Raw genomic sequence first — 22,147 nt, 5'->3', positions numbered from 1 at the left:
TTGTATTTATGCATTTTCTACCAGTGTTGAAAAAAGGTGAGGGTGTGTGGGTTTTGTTCTTATTTTTATTTCACTTACACACATTTATTTGGAACTTTAATTGAATTTTCAAGCGAAGGAGTATACATTATTTGAGGAACATTTTAGAGTTTATGAGGCTTGCATGACTTTGGCATCGCCTCTTCTTCGGATGTAGTAAAGCAATTGAAACACTGTATTACAAAAGGAGGGTGTTGTTCTGTGGCCTTGATTTTTTAATCCACACCCATATTGGTATCACATGTAGAATCAAAAGTGCTGGTTAATCATTTGTTGTTTTTGCAGTCCTATTGCTACCAGATTGAAAGCCTGTCATCAGTGACACTACAATTAATTACAGACAATTTTATAAACCACAGGGATGCACTCAGAAGTCCTGTTATTTAAAATGGACCTGCCATTGTGCATTATCCTACTATGCTGCACTAAACTATTCATATGTGGCACCAAAAGCAGGCCAATATAAAAGAATAAGAATTAGTAGATTTTTTTTGTCCTAGGTTTGCAAACAAGAGCTGCTACCAACGTTTTTTTATACATCCAATCTATAATACTAGGCCTACGTAAAATTCAGTGTTTAAACAGCAATCATCTTTCTCATCCATCCTGAGAGGTGACTGATGAAGTCCTAAGAATATCCCCCAGATGTGATGTCACCAGAGAGGAAAATCAGATTTGTCCTGCTAGAGGATACTTTACATTATGTTGACACACTTATTCAAGGTGACTTTTAATGACACCCAACCTACATACCAACTCACAGGCATGCCTTGTACAGTGTACTGTATATATATACGCACATATATGTATATATACTGTACATATATAGGCTGTTACAAATAAGGCTATCAATCAATCAATGTCACATCGTTATGGTGAGCTTTTATTGCATAAATAAAGAAAAGGGATGCAGACTTTAGGCATTTGGAGAACCATGTAAGACTGTATAAATGGACAGAGTGCATCATGAGGACAAAAAATGAATATTGTGAAGTTTGTTTAGCCAGATCTACTGCACATGTCCCACAAAACTGTGAGCCACCATTGATTCTGTCTTGCAACATGAAGGCCGTATTCAGTGATCCGTGTCAGTTTGAAGGAGATTCCTCCAGCCGGACACGGTGAGAACACACACAGCCCAGAGCCTTCAGCAGTAAATCACACTCTCACAGCTCCTCCTTTTCATTTCTCTCTTTATATTTTTTCTTTCCTTTTCATTTTTACTGTGCAGTAAGGAATGCTTGCTCTACAGGGTGGCTGGTGTTCACTGGAGCGCCTCAACTCCCATGTCTCACACTCATCCCATGTGTCTCCTATTAGCTACACTCAACCAAGAGAGGGAGGGACGGAGAGAAAGAGGGGGAGTCAGAAATAGAGAGAGGGGGAGGGGGAGAAGAGTGAGGAATTTGATATGCTTTGTGCATGAGTGACTTGTATAAAACAAAGAAGGGGCAAATAGTCTGAATGTATGTGAGAGGGCAGGAAATAGTGCACGCATGAATACTCCAGAGACTAGCAAAAAAAGATTATAATTTATTTTCAGATTTTTTTGCCTTCATTTGCATCTTGTTTCACAAGGTAAATTGAAAATAAAAAATAAAAACCAACTGCCATACCATGAAAATGTAAAAAAATAATACAAATAATATGTACTGTATATATAATTATATAATTATCAACAAACAGACAACATTAATCATAATAACAATACTATTGATCGTAAACATAACATAACACTAAATTGCTGGTCTCATGCATATAGAACGCCCCTCAGATACAAAAGAGGGGGTAATTACTAAAAATAGAACCAAAAGTTTCACCAGTTCCAAATAAGCGCCTAGCTACATGCAATGACATAAAAGAGACTCATGTACACATTCCTTCTGGCATCAAGTATTTTACACATACTGTACTTCACTATTGCCGTCCCCATCTAATATACTGTACAGAGCACGATACAAAACAGGACTGGAGTTTGAGAACATTATGCAGGGAAGTGCTGGAGTCTGGATCTTCAACATGGTGCAGTTAGCAGGGACTGTGTGCAACATTTTCACGCCCTCCTCCCTCTTTTGTAAATCCTTGAAAATCTGCTTGTTTTCTTCAGTGGATCCATTAGTCCAGCTTTTTTTCGGAGTCTTTGTTCCTTCATAGTTTTTAGTGCTTTTCTTTTGAGTTTCATTTTGCACACATTCTCCCTCGTTTTTCTCCATGCTGCTCTTTGTCATGCCCCTCCCTCACAGGGTCTTGTCACTTTCTTTCTTCAGGTGACTAAAAGGTCAAAGGAGAAAACATGTTAGAGTGCAATTTGAAGTTAAAGGTCACTGCTAAGATTGGGGTTCAATTTCCTCTCAGATAATTGTAGCTTTTACGCCCACAATTTGGGATATAAGAAAGCTTTCCGTTTTTGTGTGTAAATGAGTGTTAATGTGCTCCTTTTACACACTCATGAACAGAGAAAACACCCCCTGTGCCACACAGCTGACTTCACAGCTGAGATGCTGTCCAATTTTGCCAGCTTTCCAACTACCTCTTCTTTTGTAGGCCGGCCAATTGTAACAAACTAATCAACAAGCCCAAGGCTGCCAAATGCCAGTAACACTAACCTTGGGCTTTCATCTATAAAACTAAATAACAACAGTAGGAGTGATTATTCATTTATGTTGTTTTTAGACTCAGCCACTGAATAAGGCTTGAAAAAAAATCTAATCAAAATGTAATAACCAGAATTGTAGATTTCTGCTACCACAATTAAAAGTATTGGTTTGTCAGGCTATTTTTTTTTTGTCAGATCAGGTTTGGATTTTGTTATTGTAATTTTACAGGTCCTATGCGATAACCATTTCACTTTATGAGGTTTTAAACCATCAATATAAGTTCCACCATTTACCTAATATAAGTCCCCCCCCCCCCCATGAGGTCATAAGGGGAAAGGTTACCTCCCCTTTCTCGCCTTTGTCCGCCCAGAGAATTTGGCCCTCCCATGAAAGAGAGAGACGTCATGGATTGCAAACAAGCAAAGCATGGTAGTTGGTCAAGGCCACACCCCCACCCTCCACCTTGTCCCCCTCTCTCCTCCTCAATAGCATTTAAAGCTACAGACACAGAAATGGCACATCCTAAGGAAAGCTCATTGTGGGACTGGCTTTAGTGGCTTTCATTCTGCACCAAGGCAGACTTTTGGAGAATAAACTTCAGATATGGTATTAGGGAACCACTAAGACCTATTTAAAAGCATCCAAAAAGCAGCATGTCGTAGGACCTTTAAGAAATGCTTCTCCCATCCATGCAAGTCATTTGTTGCAAGTAGATTCACAGGGACCAATGAGAGAAAGAGTTTAGCCAATGAATTGCATTAACCTGGTGAGATAACGGAAAAATATAAGATAAAATATTGACATACAGAAAGTCTGGCTTTGGTTCTTAAGTCAGGATTGGGTGGGTGGGTTCAGCAGGGTTAAGAAACACTGGGTCTCTAGGACAAAACTCTAGGCACATGTATGCCAATATCATATACAGTATTAGACTATTGGGATGTTTGTTTAATTGTTCAAGTATTTCTTTAGCAAAAATGCCAAACAAGTTCCGATTACAGCTTCTCAAATGTCAAGATGTTCTTGTATCATAGTTTATGTAAATCTTAAGGCTTTGGACTGTTGGTTGAACAGAAAAAGTAATTGGAAGACAACACAATGGGCCTTGTAAAGCTGGGATTTTATAGACAGGAATTAGCAATAAGCAATAGAAAAAAATGTAACGTTGCAACGTTACAAAACATTTATTCTCTACTGCATTATCGATGGCTGTTACAATGGACACACAGATAGCCTCTGTACCTGTAATACTCGTCCTGGGTGAGGGAGTGGTGGTGATGGTGATGGATCCACTGTTGTTCCAGGGCCAGTCTCTGGATCTGCAGCTCTGCGCTCTGGGCCTGCTGCATGGCCTGGAGCTGATGGGCTGCCGACATGGGACCAGTGAGGGAGGACGGCTGGGGCAGGTCACGGAAAGGAGCACCTGTATAAAAAATAAAATAAAAAAGAAAGAGGAAAAAGGAGGAGCAGGTCGGATACAAAAAAGAAAACGGAGAAATAAAGGAGGTGAAAGGACACCAAGGTCAATTATCATCATCATATTCAAAAAAGTCTCTTTAGAAACTTTCATCACTGTGAAGTTTTTAGAGAGAAAAACTGAACAAGTACATGGACGAGGAGCCTTCTCCTCACCGAACAGCTGTTGGCGGAGCACCTCGCTGTCAGTGAGGGGGTGAGCCAGGATGGGGGTGCCTAGTGTGGCTCCTGGGTAAGGGAGGCGTGTCAAAGGAGACCCCGACGCCAACGGGTCCATCAGGGGGTGTACCCCGCCCGTCGCTGGATGCCAGTGATGTAATAGGAAATACAGGAGATATTTAATAAGAGTCAAATTATGAATTCAAAACAAAGATAATGCACACAGCATGGAAACATGTACCAAATGTCTGATTCTGGGTGACACGTGAGCAGCTGAGAAAGTTAAAATCGGAGAAATATGGATTCTGGATGCAACAGTAAGTCAGTAAACATAATGGCAGTGTAAGTGTAAATGTGAAATGCAATTATTAATATCCATCTATCCATTATCTGTGACTGCTTATTCTTTACAGGGGGTGGAGGGCTAGAGCCAATCACAGCTGACATTGGGCAGGAGGCGGGGTACACCCTGGACAGGTCGCCAGACAATCACAGGGCTGGTACATAGAGACAGACAACCATTCACGCTCACATTCACACTTACAGGCAATTTAGAGTCACCAATTAACCTAATTAACCTAACCTGCCTGTCTTTGGACTGGGAGAAAGTCGGAAGACCTGGAGAAAAGGCATGCTAATACGGGGAGAACATGCAAACTCCACACAGAACACCTGGCGGATTGGAACCCAGAACCCTCATGCTGTGAGAAAACATGCTAACCACTGCACCACCCCAAATATTAATATGCAACTTCAAACACAGAGAAAAAAGACTTCTCTCGCTCGTTGTGCATTTTTGCTGATTGGTGTTACCAGATCCCTGCCCCACAACCCCAAGCCTATTTGTAACTCCTGAAGAAAATGGGTCACAAAGATATAGATATTAAAAAAGGCTCTGCAATCTCTGCTCCACCGCTTGGCATTGAAGTTTTTAGCATATGTAACTCAAACAGGAGTACATTTGTTTGGGACTATTGTCAGCCCATGGATTATGACTCATTTGGTGTGTCACTCCAACATACACTGCTGCACAGTGCATGTGGGATTGACTCAAAATTTATCACAGTGCCCTTCATGAAGAAGGAACTTTATGATGGGAAAAGGTCTTAGAGTTGTTTTCATAATTTTGGGGCAATAATGGAGGTCTATGGTGCTAGAATATTGCACGCCTTCTCCTTTACTTTTATAGTCTGCAAATCTTGCACAAATCAACTCTCATAAATAAATTTTAGACTACAAAATGTTTTCATCGTAACACATCTGTGCAATCTCAAGGCAGTTGATACTTATTATAACAGCATTTGTAGTAGAAGTGGTTAGTACCTGTGTCTTGCTGGTGCAGGTGAAGATGTGAGTGGATGTGTGAATGCTGGTGATGATGAGGTGTCACGTTCAACATCTGCAGACGCCCCAGATTCTCTCCTCCGTTTCCACCTGTTCCTCCTCCACTTCCCCCTCCCCCTCCTCCTCCTCCTCCTCCTCCTCCAGTTCCGTTTCCACCACTTTCTCCCCTTTCTCTCTCCCTTTCTCTTTCTCGCTCTCTGTCCCCAAAGGCCGGCAAAGCTGCTCTGTCTCTCTCCCTCTCCCGCTCTCTTTCCCCACTTCTGTCTCGCTCATAAGAGGCAGGAGAGCGAGTGGGAGTGGGGTAGTTCTCAGAGGGTGCGGCTGGAGCAGTGGCTGGTGGCAAATGAGAGGACAGGGGGCTGGGAAAAGAAGAATGGGCGACTGAGTGATGAAGTGCAGAGGCGTTGGAGGTCGGCGGAGCAGGTGGAGGAGGAGCTGGCGGAGGAGCAGCAGGGCCTGCTGGGGCTTGGGGGGCAGCCGGTGGTGCAGATGAGGGGTGAGAGGGAAGAGAGGGTGTTAGGAGAGATGAAGGGGGTGGATTGGACAGGGCCTGAGGGGCCGGAGGGTTGGGAGGACGAGTAACCTGGGCCAGGGTTGGGTTTTGGAGGTGCGGGGGAGCAGGGGGAGCTGGGGGAGGAGGAGTGCCATAGAGTGACACCTCATTAGCTCCCGCTGCACCTCCTCCAAGTAGCAGGGAGTGTGCATGTGCATGGGCATGGGCATGAGCATGGGCATGGGCATGGGCATGGGCCTGTGCATGTGCATGTGCTTGGGCATTGGCATGGGCATGAGCATGGGCATGAGCATGAGCATGAGCATGGGCATGAGAATGAGAGTGAGCAAGGGCAAGAGCTGCATGATCCGGTATAGCCCCTGGTGGGTAAACCCGCTCATCACTTTTAAATTCAAATCCTTGCTTTATTCGCTCTCGATGTGCAGCCACTGCATGAGGAAAGCCGACTCCTCCTAACCCTCCACCCCCAATCCCTCCAGGTATTGGGCCTCCTGCCATCCCAGCATGTCCTCCAACACCTGGACCCCCTTCAAGGCTGCCACCATACAAAAAGCCCAAGATGGCTGCAGCTGTAGCTGCATCAGGAGGCAGGTGATGCGGATGGCCTAATCCATGATTCTGGAACTGAGGAAGGAAGAATGAGGGGTGGACGTGGGGATGGCCATGGTGAACTTGAGCGTGGTGTGCCTGGGCGCGACTGGCTGCCCCGAGTGGGGACATAGCATGAGGGCGAGCATACTCGCTAAGGGTTCTTAGCGCTGGGGTATCAGGGCCCAGATATGGACCCCCTAAACCTATTCCCAGGGCACCCTGAGGGCCGACCACTGTTGATTGACCCATAGATGGCAGAAGGAGGGAGTGAGGGATAGAGTGAGCGAGGCTGGGATGGAGATGGTGTGCTTGAGCAAGGTGAGCATGCGGGTGTGAGGGATGATGCTGGGGGTGAGGGTGGGAGGCAGAGTTGCCCGAGGATGAGGAGGAAGAAGATGAAGGGTCGAGGATGACAGAAGATGAGGAGGGGAAGAAGAGAGAGGATTCCTGACGACCCCCTCCAGAGGCGTTGACGTCCTTCTGCTGCTGCAGAGACAACAGTAAAAGACAGTCAATCACATCTGCCGTGGTCTGCTCTACTCCCCTCCCATAAAAATGACCAATTAAATCTAAATTAAATCCTATAAATCTGACACAATTATATTATCACGATCAAATGTGCACACCTGTAGATGCCGATCCAGTTCCCTCTCTCGTTCACGCTCCCTCTCTCGTTCCCTCTCTTTTTCTCTGAGGTCTCTAGCCCGCTGCTCGACCTCCCTGCGAGCCCTTTCGATTACCTCATTCCTCTTCTTCCACAGTTTGGAACCATCCAACGGGACAAAGAGGACATCACTGCGGGCGCAGGAATTCCCACTGCCTCGATCAAGGACCTTGTGAAACCTGGACACAAGTGACACAGCAGAGTAATAAATACATCATTACTACAATCACCAGCAGTCATAATCATGTCACTGTTAATTACATATGATCAAATGAAGATGGCCTGAACAGAGTGACAGTCTCAAATAGGACGATGAATTAATTTTGACTTTACCGTGCTGATTGGCTGGCGTGGATAGGAATGTCTACAGGTTTGGGTTCAGGAGAGGGGCTTCTCAACACCGGAGGAGGGCTTTCAATCTCTTCCCTTTCTTCTATTGGTTCCTCTTTGATAACAGGTGTGGGAGGTGGGCCTGAATCCGAATGTCCGTCTCCACCAGGGAGTAAAAAACTGGAGGCAGGGGTTGAAATGCTGTTATTGTTGGCTGAGTTATTAAGAGGTGGAGGTCCTTTTGAAACATTTTGAGGCGAGAGTGATTGCGAGTTGGTATTGCTGCTATTAGGTGCGCTATTGTTGCTATTGCTGTTGGTCATGGTACTGCCACTGTTCCCATTGGAATGGTACGTTCCACTGAAGGGAGGGTGGCTGTTCAAAGTGCCATGGAAAGGGGAGGGGCGACATCCAGGTGAACAGCTGGATGACACACCTGGCCCTGGAAGTGGCATGTTGGGTCCAGATGAGGAGCCAGGGGGAAAAGGTGAGAAGCCTCCCATCTGATTTGTGGATGGGCTGGGTAATGGAGAGAGGGGTGTTGGAGGAGTCTGGGCGGAGGACTGGTAGTGTGGGGGACGTACATTGGGTGCCATACCTGATGGGGATGGCTGGGTGTGGGAGGTTTGGGGAGTTGGTAAAGGAGGCGGTGGAGGGGGATAAGGAGCATTTGGAGGGTGTCCGTGATGGCTGGAAGAGGAGGAGGGAGAGAGCGCAGGAGGCTGATTTGGGCCTCCACGATTTTGGTACAGAGCAGACTCTCGCAGGTTTGAGTCTCTTTCTCTGTCTCTGGGCCCGGACTGGTAGTGGGGGTGAGGTGGGTGGGGGTGATGGGTTCCTCCAGGCCCTGAATACTCTCGTCCAAGGTTTGGAGTCACCCCAGGCGGGCTGAGGTACTCTCGATTTGTGCCAGTGGAAGGAGGCGCCCCAGCAGGAAAGTCTTTTCCTCCAGTGGGAGGATACTCTCTGTGAAAGTGATCTGCTCCAGAAGAAGGGGGTTGTGCCTGGTCCATAGGAGGAGGAAAGTCTCGGCTAGATGAGTTTGGGGGATGTGGGTGTGGGTGTGGGGGCAAGGAGGAGTGGGTAGGGTGACTTGGGTTGTTTTGGGGTGATGCAGGTGGGTCTCGGTTCAGCATTGGGGTGGCAGGTAACCCGCTGGTTGAACTTTGGGGGTTTCCCTGGGGGAGGGAGTTGTTGTTTGGGTTACTGTTGCCTACAACCTCTCTTGTCTGGCCCCCAAACTCACCCCATCTGCCACCATCTTTGTCTCTGGGATGCCCCCCTCCAGTTCCGTTGGGGCCAAAATCTCTACTCTGGTTTTGGTTTGGCAATGGAAACTCCCTCCCTGCATCCCGTTCCCTTTCTCGCTCCCTGTCTCTGAAAGCTGGACCAAAGTCTCTTCTTTCAGAACCCGAGTTAGGTCCATCTCTCCCAGAACTTTGGAACTCCCGGTTCTGACCCACTGGCAAACCCCCAAACTCCCTGCCTTGGATGTTGTTAGACCCACTCATCCCACCACAAGCACTATTACTATTACCCCCACTACTGTTGTTGCTGCTGTTGCCAATGGGAGCAGAGAACTCTCTGTTGATCTCCCTCCCACCACACTCTCCCCTCACTCCCCTCTCCCTCTCTCCTGCAGCCCCCCTCTCTCTGTCCCCTCCCCCTCCAGCGTACCTGGGAAGGTACTCTCTGTGGGGGTGGGGGTGAGGATGGGGGAGGTAAGAGGGGTGGGAGGAGGAGTGGCGAGAGGATGGAGGGTTGTAAACAGAGGGAAGTTGCTGCTGCTGTACTGGGGGCTGGTGCTGTGGTTGGTGTGGGTGGTGGTTGCCAGGGTAACGGGTGTATCCCCAGCTCCCTTGGCAACCAGTTGCTGTGCCACCCTGCCAGCTGGTGGAGCTGTAGTGGTGAGGGTGGGTAGAGGGTTGGGTCTGAGGCTGGGACTGTGGCTGGGGGGCGGTCTGTGGCATCAGAGAAGGAGGAGTGGACTGAGTCTTGTCCAGGAGTTTGTCTGCCTTTTCTATTTTGTCTCTTTCTATCTTAACCTCAGCAGGCAGGTTTTGTCCCCCAAGCTCCAGGGGCTTCAGGGCAGGTGGAGGAGGAAGAGGAGGGGGTAAAGAGTGAGGAATGTTGGGGCTGTTATGGGAAAAATCTCCTCCCGAAACCGTTGTCTTTGTCACACACTGCGTGCTGGCTTTGGAATTCATTCTGCTGCCACTAAGTGCTCCGTCAATGCCTGTGGGTCCACCATACTCAACTTTACACATCAATTTGGAGTCCATGGAAAAATAGGACTTCCTCCCACTACTGCTGTCGTTTGATGAATCCCCGGCTCCACGGAGTGAGGGAGTCAGACCAGAGGAAGAGCATGGAGTGGAGGGGGGCTTAAGAGATGGACAGTCTTCATTTCGTGTATCCATCTCCCTCTTTTCTCCATCTCCACAGGACTCCTCCCCTCTCCCCTCTCGAAGTGCTCTCCTATCATCTCCTGCCCCTTTCCCCACTCCCCCCTCCTTGCCTTTCTCCCTTTCCCTGTCTCCTTGCTTTGGTGAGTCCGGGCCATCGGAATCGGAGTCCAGGCTACCCAAAGGGGAAGCTGAGAGGCTTGGGGACGAGGAACGATTGTCCTGGTCTATATCCTGCCCACTGCTCAGACTACTGCTGCTATTGGCCAGGCTCCCTACAACTGAACTCCTACTACCCTGGGATTGGCCATCTTCGTTGTCACTCTCACGGGATTGGCTGGCAACTGAGGTTGGAGGTGGGACAGTGGAAGGAGCCGAGCTGTCAGTCGAGTGTGTTGATGTAGGAGGGTTTGGGGTAGAGGCCGAATCCTGACAAGAAAAGATCATGTGTGGATGAGGTAAAATTGAAAATTTTGTAAACGTGGCAATATTGTAAAAGCCAAGAATATAACTCTTACTACTTAGACAGTGCCTTTTGGATGATTTAGCCAAATCAAAGCTTTATAATTGGGCTTTATATAACAGGTTAACAAAATGTAACACAAACCTGAACTTTCTGCCTCTTTGGAGGAGAAACAAGTTCCTCCCCCTCACTCTCTGATGAATCATGCCCTTGTGATCGGCGACTGAAGCGATTTCCAGCCAATTCCTCACCAGCACCTCTTTGCTAAAACAACACAAGACTTTTAATTCTGTAGCGTTGCTTTTGAATCCCTAATAGGCCTATAACTGTTTTTAGAACAAAGCCACACTTGCACGCACACACACACACACACACACACACACACACACACACAATACATCAATGTCAAACACGAAACATCAAAGATTTTTATGAACTACGTTGTAAAACAAACTATCGAACAATACTGACACTGCAAGGGTTATGTCTGTGGCAATCAGACTGATGCCTCATGCACTGAAAGCGCACACACGCACAAACAAACAAAATATAATACACAGGACAGTTCTTTATTGCTCATAATGACTACTTGCATGCTCACACATAAACTTACGGCCAAAGCAACGACAAGAGAGATAAAAATATTAAAGAGGTGTGCTCTAACCGTCTGCCTATCGTTGCGTTCAGGGCGAGTGGGGCTGGGATGCGGGCGTCTGCCCCTTCTCTCCTCACTCGCCCCCCGCCGTCGCCCACTGCGCATGGGCATCTGCAAAACCCAAAGTCCAGTAAAGGAAGAAGACATGGGTAAGAATAGTAATTATTACATATTAAAAACAATACAGAGTTAAAGGAATAAGGAGATATTCAGAGGGAAATACGTGTTGATTATAATGAAAATAGAAGCCAAAAGAAAGTCAAGATCATTCAATTCAAGGTGGAATGTAGAAAGGACAAGTGGAGAATAAAAATGGGAGGGAGGTGAAAAGAAGAACAGTCCATAATAGAGAGAAGGCCACAGAGAGGAGTGATAAATATATCAAATATAAACGTGTAATCTCACAACTAAATAAACTAAGTTTACATCTTAGACATCCTGGTTGTTTTGAAATACTATCACATACTGAACTAATTATGATGTAGCCACACTCCACTGTACTACATACAGTACAAAAAATAGGCAGGAAATAGGTAGGCACTCCCTGGCCTCATTGTAAAAAATATACAATACATAGGCCTTGTTCATACCGATTCTTTGTGTGTCCGGGTTTTCATTATTTCTTCTTTAAAACGCTCATTTTAAAACGCAAGCCATTGCAGGGACTGAAATGGTTCCTGTTGCTTACTGACTGGGCTGTGTGTGTTACACCACGAGGGCAACCAAAACCTGTAAAGAAGCATAAACAAAGACGGCATTATTCAGTTTTTATTGGCATGGAAATCCTACATAGAATTCAATGTTATTGCTGAAGAGCATTTAGTAAGGATACAGTGGTAAGCAATTTCGTTAGCTATCTGCACCTAGTGTTGAGCTCAAGAATTTTTGACATTATAAAAACATCTGAGTTTAAAACTGAAAAAGCACTGTTGCAACATTCGAATTTCCAGCATGCTTCACACTGTATTGGCACAACGTTTCCTCTCAGCCTTCAGTCTTCACCACAGCAGCATAAACACACAGGCACAATTGGTTAACCCACTCTCACTAACATAATGCACTGGTCTGGGTATTGTATAATTTGGTGCTTTGACATTAAAACAACAGATAATAAGAGCGGAGCAGAGAAAGTGCTGATTGGTAGACTGCATTTTGGAAGGTGGCCTGCAGAAGACTCCATATATTAAGCACATGAGACTCTCCCCCCCCCCCCCCCCCCCCCCCCCCCCCCCCCCCCCCCCCCTTCTACATCCACCACAACAGCCAAAACCCACAGCCACTTGTGGTTAACCTGACCTGGTTATGGCTGGAAAAATCACATTCTTATTTATTTATCCAGCCAGCCATTAGGTAAATGCACAATGTCAAGATGTGTCTACAATATCTACAAATCTAGATTCTTTATCCATTTGGCTGTGCCTGAGAACATAGGTGGACTACGTTGCAAGGGCTCGCCTAATCCATTCATTCATGTACTACGATGACAAAATGGCTCATGTATTTTCAATGAGGATATAAATAGTCCACACCACTGGATGTAAAAAAAGATATGGCTGAACAGTTAGCAGAGCCATTGTACACACTGCTATGCAGCCCGTATATATATGTGTGTGTGTGTGTGTGTGTGTGTGTGTGTGTGTGTGTGTGTGTGTGTTTGATTCCTATAAATCCAGTACTAGCTCCACTAGACATGGCTATGCATTTATTATTAGTGCATGTTAGAGTGACCGACCCAATCAGAGTAAAATCGTAACCGTTACAATCACTGTTCACACTTTAAATGCATAACAGAAGAAAAAAAACATGGCACATGTGTGTATAACCATGCAGTATATGTATAGTCAGCCTAATTAACATGAGTTCATCACACAGGAAACATTCAGTGCCTAGTGGGTTACTGTACACAATGCATCTCAGTTACAGGTGGCAGCTACTGGCCTCTCTGTGGTCCAATGGCAGGTCCATGGCCATGGTCAGTTAACAACTAGGACTCAAAAACACATCAATAAGATCCACCAGCATTAACACCACTTGTCCCCTTGCACGCTCATGCTTGAGCCCACGGCAAACAGCACATATGCATTATCAACATATTGACCACTGCATGTGATGCAAAGCAGCAGCATGCAGTTGCTCTGCTTACATCACCAGCGGGCGAGCACTGCAACGAGTCTTTCTTCTTTCTCCCTGCGAATGTTATTGATACACATGCAGAGGCCAAAGCTGCTCTACCGCCTGCCTCTCATACTACCACGGCGGAACACAGTCCACCTACGACGGGGAGAGTCGCGTTCAGCAGCACATACATGTTCCCAATCAGAATGGATGCCTGTGCAGTGCTGTTTCTAGACGCTGCACATCCTAAAAGAAAGAGGATATGGAATGGCGAATCATGGCATTTCGCACCGGCTCTCCCTTCCCCTTTCCTCGCTGGAATGTGGGTGCGCGTCGTGCACTTTATTAACATTAATTCACCGGGACATAAATAGCCATAAAGCAGGAGCATGATGGTAATTAAAGCACAAAGGAAAAAAATGGGAGGGAGAGGACAAACGTGGCCAGCAGGAATAGCTCCAAATACACAGTATACGCATCCATTTTTCCTTTTACTTACCTATAATATCCAGCGATGCGTGCTCTCACTCTCCCTTTCTCTCTCTGTTTTGTCGTTTTATGTTGCACGCTGACACGCACACCTCAGAGCCCGGGCGTCTGTCAACAGAGGCTTGTGCTGGCTCATATTGCAACGGGCTCCGATAATAATAATGCAGAAGAAATCTATTTCAGTTCGTTGCAGGAACAAAACAGGGGTGCCAACTGAAGACTACAAATTGATGCGTACCCTTGCCTCTTCCCCACCCCCTTTCGCCCCCTTTTTCTTTTTTTTTGCCCCCCCCCCCTCTCCCCCCTTCCTCTAAGACGACTTGCACTTTTTTTATATCCCCTCTCCGGTCTTACAGTCACAATTTTTAGCGGTGGGGTGAGCCAGAGAGAGGGATGCACGTCGGGTGACAGAAAGGGAGAGAGGAGAGGGCGTGATTTGCATGAGGAGAGAGGGGGAGGATAAAGGAGGAGGAGGAGGAGGAGGAGGGAGTAGTGAGGCAGGGAGAAGGAGGAAGAGAAGCGCATAGAGAGGGCCAAAACTCTGAAGAGGGAGGGGATCAAGAGGGAGGGTCTCTCTGTGTCTCTGTTCCCTAGCCTATAGTCCCTCCAGAGTTACCTTTACTGTATGGAGAGGCTCTGCTTCAGACCGAACAACTAGCTGTTCGGCTTTATCTCGTGATGAAGAAATGTCCAACACGTCTTTGTTCTTACGGGCCCTACTGATTTTAACGGCAACAAGCTGAAAGGCGGGTGGACCAAAGAGAAAATATTTTATTTTAAAATGATGTGAGCATTTTAATGACAGTCTCACCGACTTAACAAAGAGAGCTCCAACTCGTTTTGAATAATTAAACAATTAAACTAACAAACTAAATCGAGCCCTCTTGTGTGTCATGTGTCTGTCCAGCAGCTCCCTGTCTGTCTGTCTGTCTGTCTGTCTGTCTGTCTGTCTGTCTGTCTGGGGGAAGCTTGCAGCGGTGTGTCCAGTCAAGCGGCTCTGCAGACCTCCTCCTCCCCTCTCCTCCCCTCTCCTCCCCTCCGCTCGTTCTCTCCCCTTCACGCAGCCCCCTGTCCCGTCTCCTATTGTGTGGTCACCATGGAAACCGGGCTTGGAGACTGTTCCCTTTGCGCATGCGCGGTCCAGCCTTCCTTCATCATCACCAGCAGCCCGGCACGATGAGAACCGACGCCTCGTCGCGCTCGCGCTCCCTCTGCTGCTCAGTTTGCCGTGAGCACATGGTAATTAATCTGCAGCCGTGCGCCGTTCCACTGTAGCGACAGCTGATGTGTTGCAATGATGGTCAGCTGTGAGCTCGAGTTTTATTTTTATTTTTTTATTTATGTTTATTTGTATAGTGACAAGTATGTAGCATAGACCTGTGCCACACTCCACAGCATAGCCAAAGCTAATTTGCGATGCACGTCCCTAGATGGAGCCTTTTTTTTTTAAATAACACTTACATAAAAGACAGTAGAGAACACAAACTCATCAATAGATAGGCCTACATACCTTTAAATGCAAAAACTCACAAGGAAATAATTACAAACAATACAAAACACAGACTAATACAATGAATCACATTCCAGACTATACGTATTTCACAACATTTTAAAGAAATATTAGTGCAACCGATTAATATACAACGGCATCGGATATATTAGATTAGCATATAGGGCTTTTTAAAATGTGTATTTATGGGCCCATACTATTGTTAAAAGCATTACATTTGAGGAGACATAGCATACCATTGTTGCACTTGTCATCCTGCAGATGCAGAAGTAGGCCTACTGTATGTTTCTTCTTTCCAGAGAACACTACAGAGCTGTTTTTAGCCATATTTGATTCAGTGATGATTTAACTTTTAAGCAATAGAAGACATTAATAACAAAGGATAGCCTTCCCTTTAAACAAATGAACAGAGATCTTTGGTTCAAGTTAACATGTATCCATTTCTTTATTAAGGATAACCTAATAGACAGACAAAGTGACAGATACAATTTTGTGGCAAGCTGCTGAGAGTTCAAATCAGAAACAACATGACGAGGAAGAGGAAGAGGAATCTGCAGGGCACAAAAGATCAAACCACTTTTGCAGTGAGTCTAAAGGAGACAGTCAGAGGGTTCAGGAAAGAATGAGAAACAAGTTTGAAGTGCTCGTTTGCTGTGAGGTGAAACACTGATCTTTTCCTCCAGGCCTTGTTCAGGATTTAGCTGCAACCGGTTGTAGTCAATTAAATCCATCACTGAAGCGCCTGGTCAATGTACTGTAGCTACAGTTCATTATCTGTGCATTATTATTTGAAAACTAATTAGGCTTAATGCGTTTAAGCTAGTGTGGTTAGAGAAATATAACAGGATTTATATGTTTGCGTGCTTGTGTGCCACTGCTCATGGCACTGGCACTCAAAGGGCACTGGGGTTGCGAAAGTTGTGCCCAGCAAAGCGAGCCTGGTCACCCAACTCTTCCTCAATCCTGAGAGGAGGAGGAAGAGGTGAGGAAGAATATAGAGAGAAATGTAGAGCAGGAAGATGAATGGGTCAGAGGACAACAGCAGATGAAACAAAGAGGAAAAGCAGAAGAGAAATATGAAAGTGGCATACTTTTTTATATGTATTTCTATACGTACATACATATACAAATCAAGCTATGGATACCCACCTCATAAGCTGATTGTATTTGGCCAGACGTTCTGATCGACAGGGTGCTCCAGTCTTGATCTTGATGTAGACACAAATACCAAGTGTCACAGAGAGTTAAAGATGCAGCTACACTATTACTAACCAATGACATTTGGTCAGCAAGCAACAATTATTTTCACAAAGTGATCTTTTGATTGCTGTTTTGTGACAAATCACATCTGTTAAATGTAAAAAATAATGGCAACTACACCAAAAGTATTCACAGTTCATAGAGAAACAGGCTTCTGTAATATTAGCATTTTGAAGCGTTTATCAACTAATCTTAGTATGTTTTTCTTGAGATCCAATTGACAAAAGCGAGTTATTGATGTCCTGTGAACTCATTAACTTCTTTTTACACAACTTCAATCATTTAAAAAATAAAATAAATAATTATTTAGAGCTTAAATTTCTAAAAATGCAATGCTGACACCTTTCCATTTCTGATTATTTGACCTACGTATCTCATACTTAAGCTTCTGTTGTACTGTTGCACAAGCAAAAGTATTATTGTTATTTTATATTGTTTCATTAACTGTGATGAAAGGGACAGCTAATGCAAGGACACAAATGTAGAATTCTATTACTAACTAAATTGGAAAAGGAAGACCAGACAGCACTTCCCATTGTGTGTGTATTTGTGTGTGTGTGTCTAACCTGTCCAGTGCAGAGACCAACCACCAGGTCAGCTATAAAAGTGTCCTCTGTTTCTCCTGAGCGGTGGCTCACCATCACACCCCAGCCATTCTCCTGGGCCAGCTTACACCTGAGAGGCAGGGACAGTATAAATAAATATATGAATACAATGAGGGGAAAAAGTATTTGATCCCCTGCTGATTTTGTACGCTTGGCCACTGACAAAGAAATTATCAGTCTATAATTTTAATGGTAGATTTATTTGAACAGTGAGAGGCCGAATACCAACAAGAAAATCCAGAAAAACGCATGTCAAAAATGTTCTAAATTGTTTTGCATGAAGATTTCTGGCTCCCAAGTGTGTTATATACAGGCAACAAACTGAGATTAGGAGCACACTCTTAAACGGAGTGCTGCTATTCTCAGTTTGCTACCTGTGTAAAAGACACCTGTCCACAGAAGCAATCAATCAATCAATCAATCATATTTCAAACTCTCCACCATGGCCAAGACCAAAGAGCTCTCCAAGGAGGTCAGGGACAAGATCATTGACCTACACAAGTCTAGAATGGGCTACAAGCAGCTTGGTGAGAAGTTGGTGCGATAATTCGCAAATGGAAGAAATACAAAAGAACTGTTGATCTCCCTCGGCCTGGGCCTCCATGCAAGATCTTCCCTCGGGGAGTTGCTATGATTACGAGAACAGTGAGGAATCAGCTCAGAACTACACAGGAGGATCTTGTCAATGATCTCAGTGCAGATGGGACCATAGTCACCAAGAAGAAAGATGTGTGCCTGTGTCTATACATCAAATACACACAAACTCACGCCTTGATGGCCTCTGTAACAGAGCCAATCTGGTTGACTTTAAGCAGCAGGCAGTTGCAGGCCTTGTCCTCCACGGCTCGTTGTATCCGGCGTGGGTTAGTGACAGTCAGATCGTCTCCGACCACCTGCACAAATTATGCAACTAAGTTACAGAGGTTAAGGTGAATTTTGTTTCTCGCAGTAAAAGCATCAGCTCAGTATCTACTTAGCCCAGGAAGTTTAACGTCAACCTATGTAGACTACTTAAATTTACATTATATTCCATTGACAGCACATAAACCAACAATGTTAAATAGGAACTCAACTGATTTTACAAAGAAACATCAGCCCACATTATAAATGCGGGGCAATAGAGTAGAGACAGTCGATAAAATAAGCTATGAAGTTTCATTATGAACATGGTTGAATCCAGCATTTTACATCCATATGCAAATCTGCAGCATCAATTTTGATAATTTTCATGGTTAGAAGTGCTTTACTCAAGTGCTGGAATACCCCCTTAAAGGTCCTGACTAACTCACTTACAGATTACAAGTAAAAAGTGTACCTGGATGCCCACTGAGGCTGTGAACTGGGACCAAGCCGGCCAGTCGTCCTGGTCAAAAGGATCTTCAATAGACACCACTAAAAGAAAAGACAGATCATTTTTCTGCTCTAGTCTAGTCTTGCTTTGTCAGACCTTCCTCCACCTCCTCTGGCAAGTCCACACAGCATACCGGGATGAGAGAAAAACGTGCTCTGATTTATTGGCATATATTTAAACCAGTCACAATTGCCATGGGCGGTGCTAAGCCACGGTGCTGCGGGAAATAGCCTCAGGAAGAAACTAGTTTTGGTGGAACTTAAATGTTCAAAGTTGTTTTAGTCCTGCAACAGAAAACTCAGATTGGACAGATAGTCAAGCTAGCTGTATTGAACCCTGCAGAGATCTGAGAAAAGGTTAACATAGTCCTCATAAATCGACCGCAGTTTACAATGCCAACACAAAGGAAGACCAAGGCAATGGATACCAGAAGTGGAACTTCAAGGATATAGACTATCATAAGTCTAATATCACAACCTTTGAGAACAACTCATTTTTTTCCATTACTCACCTACAAGTCAGTAGAACTGGAGCGCCAGTGGCATAGACAATAAAGGTCCTAATTGGACAAATGTCGTTAACTGCACTCACATTACACACTGATGCCCACACGAGCGGGAAGCACACCATTGTCAGGGTAAAGAGCCACATCAGAGTAGGTCCCTGCTTGCCAAATGTGTACTGTAGCGCATAATTAAAACCTCTTTAACAGGCCTGAGTGTTGGGAGGAGAGACCACGGGCTGTGGAGACATCCAGCTCTTTCATTCTCTTAGATTCTCTTTCTTAAATAGTGATGAAAGAAATATGGAAGTCTTAGAAATATAAAAAAAATAGGCTGGTGTGTCCATTAACTGCCTTGGTTCAATCAGCTATCAAAACTAATGCTTAGACATGTGCCTGCAGGCTCAGAGATCTGTGGAAGTACATTTCCCTTATTTTCAAGTTTCATGATAAGTTGTTCTCTATGCAAATATGTAACAGCTGTAAGAGAACGTTTACTTAGGACAGAAATCTGACACACTCATACATATTGGAATACACACCTGGGTAGTTGTTAATGAAGCCCTGGTAGATACTCGCCAGCTCCTCACCACTGATGTTGCGGGCAGCATTGGGTGCAGACTTAAAGTCCAGGTCGTACTTGCCCTCGATGAAAAACTCTGAAGCGGCAACATCCATCCCTATCACTATTTTGTCTGTGAAGCCCGCTTTCTCTATGGCAGTCTTAATCAGCTCCAGGGCTGACAGAGAGAAACAAAAAGATGAAACACCACAGGAAATTAAGGGAATGTTTTACATGCCATTGTATGTGGAATATGTGGTTTTGCTCACCTTCACTGTTTTCTTGTATATTTGGGGCAAACCCTCCCTCATCTCCCACATTTGTAGCATCCTGACCATACTTCTCCTTGATGACACCTCTTAGTGTCTGGTAGAGCTCCGCCCCCAAACGCAGAGCATCACGGAAAGACTCCGCCCCTACAGGAAGTACCATGAATTCCTGCATAGCCAGTCTGTTGCCAGCATGGGAGCCCCCATTGATTACATTAAAAGCCTGATTGAGGGACAGATAAGGGAGATGAGACTGTACTTTGTGTTTGGATGAATTACATTTTTGCACAATAATACAATAATACAGGACTCACGGGAACTGGGAGGACCAACTCTTCGTTTCCGGCCAGATCAGCAATGTGGCGGTACAAGGGGACACCTTTCTCTGCTGCGCCAGCTTTGCATATGGCCAGTGATATTCCAAGAATGGCATTAGCCCCAAACTTAGCTGTAGGAAACACAGAAACAGTCACATAACACACCGATGCAGTCAGTGACCACTGCTGCGAAAACATGTAATTACACATACATACTATCACCCATCATGAGATGTGAACAAGCCTTACATTTGTTCTCAGTGCCATCCATTTCAATCATTGTGTTGTCCAGTTTCTCCTGCTCCAATACACTGATTCCCTAAAAGCAAAACAAAATGTCAAAGATCTTCATTCATCCCTGTATCATTCAGCCATTTTATATTTTAAATTGCTCAAATTCTGCACTGATGCTCACAGACTGGATGAGGGCAGGTCCAAGAGTGTCATTGATGTGACTAACAGCTTTGGTTACACCTTGGACAGAAGAACAGGAGGAGATACTGTATGTGTTTCCAATTTATGTAAGAAAAACACATAATAAAATGCTTAAAGCAAAAGCAGAGCCACTGGCAGGGAATGACAGAAGCACAGAGGATTCATCACACTACAAGCGTTCACCTTTGCCCTTGTAGCGAGTTTTGTCTCCATCTCGGAGTTCCAGAGCCTCGTAGATGCCGGTGGATGCACCACTGGGCACAGCTGCCCTAAAAACACCTGGAAGGGAGAAAATATGGTTGGTGGGTTGAGAGAAAGGTGCCTGTATGGGTGTGGAAGGTTGAGTATGGGTGAGAAAAGGTAAAATGAAGCTTGTGCAAACTAAACGTGATGATCTTTCAAGATTTAGAATGGACAAGGTACACTGTCAAGCCAATTATCAGACAAAAACACAACTGACAGCACAAAAAGAAAGATAATAATTAATGCTTTGAGTTAATGAATTTCTTGTTTAACCTTTGCCAGTGTACAGATCTACTTCCACAGTGGGGTTTCCCCTGGAGTCCAGGATCTCCCTGGCAACAATATTCACAATAGACATCCTGCAAAAAAAAAGGAAAGAAATGCTTTATTGAACAATTTGTACATTACATCTCTTATACACAAAAAATAGAATCATTCCATCTTATTTTGCTTTAAAAAAACCAAAGGATGAGCGTGGGGAATTAATGTACAGAGACAGATGCATATGAAAATAGGAAACAGCAAATGTCAAAAACGCTTTCACTACAGCTAACACCCTCAATTTTACATTAGTCACAATGACTTCACACTCTTTTCCTCACAAGCACATATACATTGTGATGATAGTGACGCAGCCTTAGGGATAGAAAGCTGTGGAAAAGATGCTCCCTAGCAAGATGCTGACACACACACACATACACAGAGGGAAACATAAATCAAACGCTCAAATTGCATACCTATTTCTGAATCTAATGTCAACCTGTTCCGGACCACAAGCCAGTTCAATTTCTGCACTGTTTCAGTCAGTGACTGAGGATTTGGACCAATGGAGAGGTGAGACATTGAGAAAACACAGAGCAGGAGGAGATGGGGTGGAGGAAAAGGAGGAGGTTTAGAATGATGGAGGGAATTAAGAAATAGATCAATCTTTTTAAACATTACCTGCAAAGTGTTTGAAGCCTGCTGGAGAAAGTGAGCGGATGTGGGCGAACGAGAGGGAGAGACAGAGGGAAGGGGAGGTGGGAGGAGAAGGGGTGAAAATGTATGACACACAGAGGGGGAGGGGAGGGTGTGAGTCATTGGTAGATGCAGAGGGGAGAGCAGCGAATGAAACTGGGAGAGGAGAAAAAGAGTGGAAAGAGGGATCAAGTAGAATAGCAGGGTTACATGCATGTCCTTTGTTTTAGTGAAGCTTCAGGAAAATAGAATGAGAAAAGTATGTGCTTATCTGTGTTGTAATGTTTCTAATTGGACT

The 22,147-nt window shown here is 44.9% G+C and overlaps 2 protein-coding genes across 9 annotated transcripts; both read right to left on the bottom strand.

Annotated features, from left to right (window-relative positions):
- Nucleotides 1-1,559: 1,559 nt before the first annotated feature.
- On the bottom strand, nucleotides 1,560-14,302 carry atn1 (atrophin 1). Of its 7 annotated transcripts, none has more exons than XR_004656983.1 (10): nucleotides 13,849-14,300; nucleotides 11,825-11,963; nucleotides 11,244-11,345; nucleotides 10,724-10,843; nucleotides 7,715-10,545; nucleotides 7,344-7,560; nucleotides 5,592-7,203; nucleotides 4,266-4,422; nucleotides 3,876-4,056; nucleotides 1,560-2,310 (listed from the first exon to the last, which is right to left on the bottom strand). XR_004656983.1 is itself a non-coding variant. In XM_034874100.1 (10 exons), the coding sequence occupies exons 2-10, from the start codon at nucleotides 11,849-11,851 to the stop codon at nucleotides 2,277-2,279; spliced, it is 5,289 nt and encodes a 1,762-aa protein (XP_034729991.1). In that variant the 5' UTR covers nucleotides 11,852-11,963; nucleotides 13,849-14,299; the 3' UTR covers nucleotides 1,560-2,276. The 7 variants fall into 7 exon arrangements, 5 of the variants coding, with proteins under 5 accessions (XP_034729991.1, XP_034729990.1, XP_034729994.1 ...); XM_034874100.1 differs by having other exon boundaries at nucleotides 4,242-4,409; nucleotides 5,592-7,200; nucleotides 13,849-14,299; XM_034874099.1 differs by having other exon boundaries at nucleotides 4,242-4,409; nucleotides 13,849-14,298.
- A 1,470-nt stretch (nucleotides 14,303-15,772) lies between these two features.
- Nucleotides 15,773-21,952, bottom strand: LOC117946246 (gamma-enolase-like). Of its 2 annotated transcripts, XM_034874262.1 has the most exons (14): nucleotides 21,835-21,929; nucleotides 21,630-21,702; nucleotides 21,166-21,251; nucleotides 20,833-20,928; nucleotides 20,630-20,688; nucleotides 20,464-20,533; nucleotides 20,212-20,345; nucleotides 19,898-20,120; nucleotides 19,609-19,806; nucleotides 18,529-18,605; nucleotides 17,982-18,106; nucleotides 17,175-17,283; nucleotides 16,498-16,556; nucleotides 15,773-16,311 (listed from the first exon to the last, which is right to left on the bottom strand). In XM_034874262.1, exons 3-14 carry the CDS (start codon nucleotides 21,248-21,250, stop codon nucleotides 16,242-16,244), a joined length of 1,305 nt encoding a protein of 434 aa, XP_034730153.1. In that variant the 5' UTR covers nucleotide 21,251; nucleotides 21,630-21,702; nucleotides 21,835-21,929; the 3' UTR covers nucleotides 15,773-16,241. The 2 variants fall into 2 exon arrangements, with proteins under 2 accessions (XP_034730153.1, XP_034730152.1); XM_034874261.1 differs by lacking the exon at nucleotides 21,630-21,702 and having other exon boundaries at nucleotides 21,835-21,952.
- Between the last annotated feature and the right edge of the window lie 195 nt (nucleotides 21,953-22,147).

This window comes from Etheostoma cragini, chromosome 6 (assembly GCF_013103735.1).
Source record: "Etheostoma cragini isolate CJK2018 chromosome 6, CSU_Ecrag_1.0, whole genome shotgun sequence".
Lineage (NCBI taxonomy): Eukaryota > Metazoa > Chordata > Actinopteri > Perciformes > Percidae > Etheostoma > Etheostoma cragini.
This window is presented reverse-complemented; position numbering and strand designations above follow the sequence as displayed.